The sequence below is a fragment of the Anser brachyrhynchus genome (assembly GCF_964034855.1).
Source record: "Anser brachyrhynchus genome assembly, chromosome: 4".
Lineage (NCBI taxonomy): Eukaryota > Metazoa > Chordata > Aves > Anseriformes > Anatidae > Anser > Anser brachyrhynchus.
The window spans coordinates 77,588,679-77,592,866 of NC_137698.1; the positions used below are offsets into that span (position 1 = coordinate 77,588,679).

General features: G+C 60.1%; 1 protein-coding gene across 1 annotated transcript; it reads right to left on the reverse strand.

The window, feature by feature from the left end:
- Positions 1-716: 716 nt before the first annotated feature.
- Positions 717-3,327, reverse strand: SPR (sepiapterin reductase). Its single transcript, XM_080590117.1, has 3 exons — positions 2,922-3,327; positions 1,899-2,189; positions 717-1,786 (listed from the first exon to the last, which is right to left on the reverse strand). The coding sequence occupies exons 1-3, from the start codon at positions 3,271-3,273 to the stop codon at positions 1,596-1,598; spliced, it is 834 nt and encodes a 277-aa protein (XP_080446243.1). The 5' UTR covers positions 3,274-3,327; the 3' UTR covers positions 717-1,595.
- Between the last annotated feature and the right edge of the window lie 861 nt (positions 3,328-4,188).

Genomic DNA, 4,188 nt, shown 5'->3' on the forward strand with positions numbered 1-4,188 from the left:
CTCACCCCAAAGAGCCCACCGGCACCCCCCAGCCCCTTCCCACCCGGCTCCTACCAAGCTGTCCCCCCACACCCTCCCTGCTCAGCCTTCAACGTGGGGCTCCTTCCACCTCCTCTGGGGGATCTCCCTCCTCCCCCAGCCCAGAACCTAAGAGCAGGATTTGGGATACCCAGCCGTGGTCACTGGTGCTACTCACTGCAGAGAAGCAGATCCCAAAAGGACCCCGTCGCTGCCCGTGAGCTGGCTGGGACAGGGCCCACCCGGCTGCAGGGTGAGGGGTGATTTTCAGCCCTCCGTGAAAGGAGGCGAGCCCAGGACCCACTGACCCCCGACGGGACAGCAGCAGGTCCTTCCAGGCTTCCCAAAAACACGCAACAACATCAGGCACCAAACCCAGGAGAACAGGGATAGGAAGCAGAGGGATTTCTGCTAATAACAAGCTTCACAGGCGCAGAGAAAAGAGGAAACCAAGAGGCAGACTAGCCCTGGAGAAGGCTTTTTAGAGCTTGGTGGAATTAAGTGAATGTGGAGTTCATGGAGAAGGCTTTTTTTGGTGGAATTAAGTGACCACGGAGTTCAGGAAATCACCTGGAGGTGGCAGAGCAGGACCCAGAGGGACACGCGTGATGCCTTGCTGGATGATGGCCATTACCTGAGCCAGGCTCCCCGCTGCCACCCCCCCCAGAGCGTACCCCTTTTGAACATATAACAGAAGATCCAGACCAGACAGGAAACTTTTAATGATTGTAGATGCAGGTAGAGAGAAAAACAATATGGGAATGCAGGGCTGCAAGAACAGGGTGGCAGAAGGTTGCTGTCACGGGGCTGGGAGGGACACTGGGTGTTTCTGGGATAGGCGGGGGGTGCCAGCCTCGCCGGCAGCACTGTGCTCGTCCCGCCTCTGTCACTACAAGGGGTGGGCTTACAGCTTATGGAACCTGGTGGAAAAATGAGGATAAAAGCCTACAAATAACTAAAAGAACAACCCAGGACAGGCTCAAGCCCCGGCCCCAGGCCTCAACCCGTTCAAACAGGAGCAGGGCACAAACTCGGGGCAGGGATCAAACCCTCGCCCAGGGCTGTGCTTGTGCCCAGCTTGGTGCAGCCGGAGCCCCGGGCAGGCACCCCGGTGTTGGCATCTCCTGCGCAGGCAGCTCCCTCTCCTGGCAGCTCCCTGCCTGCAAGCAGCACCGGGAGAGGCTCGGCTCTGCTCCCAAAGCCTCCGGGCTGTGCAGAGAGCCCCCGAGCTGCAGGAGGGTCTCTGGTGAGATAGGGAAGTCAGGGGGTGACAGCCATCCATCTCCTCTGCCCTGCCACAGCTCTTCTGGGCTTTGGTGACGTGCTCAGATGTTGAGCACACAGCTCCTGTAGGGCAAGGGGACAGCTTGGGGAGCTCTTCCAGACCTTCTGGGGGCTCCTTCCCCTCCGAGCTGCCCTCACGCACCCCGGTATCTCCCTGGCTTGCACACGTGCCTGCACAGGAGAGCTCTAAGCCCCCGTGCCCGTTCCTTTGGAAAAGCCCCGACTCAAGGGGCAGCTCGGCCGACAGAAGTAACAAAGCAAAGCACGCAGACGAGGGGCCAGGTGAGAGCAGCTCAGACATCGTAGAAGTCCACGTGGGCGCCGGAGCTGAAGGCGTCCTCCTCCAGGAGCTTCAGGAGCTTCTGGGCCGACACGGAGCAGTCTATGAGCTGCCCGCTCTCCTGCAGGCTCTGGAAATGCCGCCGCATCTCGGGGTCTCCAGTCTCCGTGCGGGCCAAGAGCTGCATGTCCGTGTCCAGAGGACCTGGGGAAATAAAGCAGAAGAAATCACAAACTCTGGTGCCCGTTCTCCTTCTGCACCTGGAGGAATGTCTCCTCTTATAAAGCCAGCAGCAATGAACGAGCCCCCTGCTCACCCGGGGCGTAGTTGAGCACACGGACGTCAGGCTCCTCCAGCGCCAGCACCTGGAACATCATGTCCCGGGCAGCCTTCCCGCTGCAGTACAGCGCCCAGTTCTTGAAGGGCTTCAGGGCGCAGAGGGAGGAGATGTTCACCACCGTCCTGCTCGAGCTGGGGCGCTTCCCGAAGGCCTGCAGGGCGGCGGTGGTAAGGCAAAGCGCCGAGGTGACGTTGAAGGCGAAGTAGGTGTTGATTTCATCCGGGTCGGTGAGGTCGAGGAAGGATTTGGAGACGTCTCCCAGGGAGCCTTGGAACAAAGGACAAGTGAGGCTGGAGTAGTTAAATATGGGTCAAACAACGTCCGTATTTGCACCCACATTTCCACAAGCAACCCCCCAACACGGACAAGCACCAGGCAGCTTTGCTGGTCCAAGCTCTCCTGCCTAGATCAGGATCTCCTGGCAGAGCGAGGAGCTCGGCACGGCTCTGCTCAGGGTTTTGGGTCACCCCGAGCCAGCAGTGCCCACAGGCAGCACCATGGGGCAAGGACCTGCCCTGCCTGAACAAGCAGCTCCCAACCTTTGGCCTCAAGCGCAATGTCCCACGGGGCACCACGCGCTCTGCGCCCGTTTGATCTTCCTGAACCAAGTCAGGGGAAGACCTGAGGCCCTGCTCCTGCAGTGCCGTTACCTACTGGAACGGTTGGCCTTATCACAGCAGTAATGGGGAAAAAGCATTCCTAAAGCCAGCAGACTTTGGCCCTAAAGCCAAAAAAAACTGCACACAAGGCAGGGCCAGAAGATTTTCTGGAGGACAGAGGCTGGGGAGCGGGGCTGGAGGAGAGCGGGGGGCTGCAGGAGGGGGGTTGGGGGGGCTGCAGGAGCCTTGGCAGCAGCAGAGCACGGAGCTCCTGCGCCACATCCCAGCAAGAAGCGGTCCCGGCGCTGCTGCCCGAGCTCCCCGGCCCCGTTCACAACGAGCCCCCGGCAATCCCCCCGCACCCACCCTCTCCGTTAGGGACCCCGAGCCCGGGAGTTACCGGCGTTGTTGACGACGAGCAGGGGGCCGGGCGGCGCCGAAGGCAGCAGCTCCCGCAGGGCCTCCTCCGCCTTCCGCAGCCCCTGCCGGGAGCTCAGCTCGGCGGCCACGCACTCCACCCGCAGCCCGGGGGCGGCGGAGCCCCGCAGCTCGGCCGCCAGCTGGGCCAGCGGCGCCTCGGAGCGGGCCAGCAGCACCAGCAGCGAGCCCCGGCCCAGCCGCGGGGCCAGCAGCCGCGCCAGGCTGCGCCCGAAGCCCCGCGAGGCGCCCGTCAGCACGCAGGAGGCCGGGGGCCAGCGCTGCGGCCCCGCTCCCGGCCCCGCTCCCGGCCCCGCTCCCGGCCCCGGCTCCATCGCGGCGCGCCACGGCGGGGGGCGTGGCTTAGCGCCCCCGCGACGTCACGCGCCCCATTCATGCCCCCGTGACGTCACGCGCCCCATTCATACCCCCCCGCCGCCCCCTCAACGGCTGCTCCGCCCGCGCCAGCTCCCATTGGCTGCCGCCGCCCCCGCCCGCGGCCCGGTGGGCGGGGCCAGGGCTCGGCTCTACTCCCGCCGCGCCCCCGCCCCGCGGGGCTTCTCCAGCGCGTTTTGGCCCCAAATCGGGGTTTTGGCCCCATAACAGTTTGTTTTTTTTTTTTTTCCCCACGATATATATTTTTTCCCGATATATTTTTTTCCCGATATCATTTTTTTTCCTGATATATTTATTTTTCCCCCGATATATTTTTTTTCCCCGATATAATTATTTCCCACAAATGTAGTCTTTTTTCGCCCAATATCAAATTTTTCCCCCTACATAATTTTATTTTTCCTCGATATCTTTTTTTTCCGATAGATTTATATATTTTTTGCCCGATATCATGTTTTTTTCCCGACATAGTGTTTTTTTTTCCCCAATATAGTTTTTCCCCTGATATACTTTTTTTTCCCAATATTTGCTTTTTTTTTTTTATTCACTGATACAGCTTTTTTTTTTTGCCCCTATTTGATTTTTTTTTCCCTATAACTTTTTATTTCTTATTTTCCAGTGCAGCTGTTGTGCCTGTTACCCTGATCCAGACCTTCCATACCCAGCGCTGCCGCTCCATGCGCTGCTGGCCTCTTGGCCTCTGTACCCCTTTGTGCTTGCTGTTCACCAGTGTGCCATTAAGAGGGGTTGGTTCTTTGCAAACCCAGTGTTGGCTCTGCCAGAGAGCCCTGGGCACACTGGGATGAGCCCAGCATCACCCCCTGAGCTGCTGCAGGGCCTGGGCCACCTCTGCTGTG

Excerpts from the sequence above, each read along its gene's own strand:
- SPR (XM_080590117.1), bottom strand. The coding sequence starts at position 3,273 with ATGGAGCCGGGGCCGGGAGCGGGGCCGGGAGCGGGGCCGGGAGCGGGG. Across the intron at positions 2,190-2,921 it reads GCTCGTCGTCAACAACGCCG|GCTCCCTGGGAGACGTCTCC; the intron begins GTAACTCCCGGG and ends CTTTGTTCCAAG. Across the intron at positions 1,787-1,898 it reads TGTGCTCAACTACGCCCCGG|GTCCTCTGGACACGGACATG; the intron begins GTGAGCAGGGGG and ends TTATTTCCCCAG.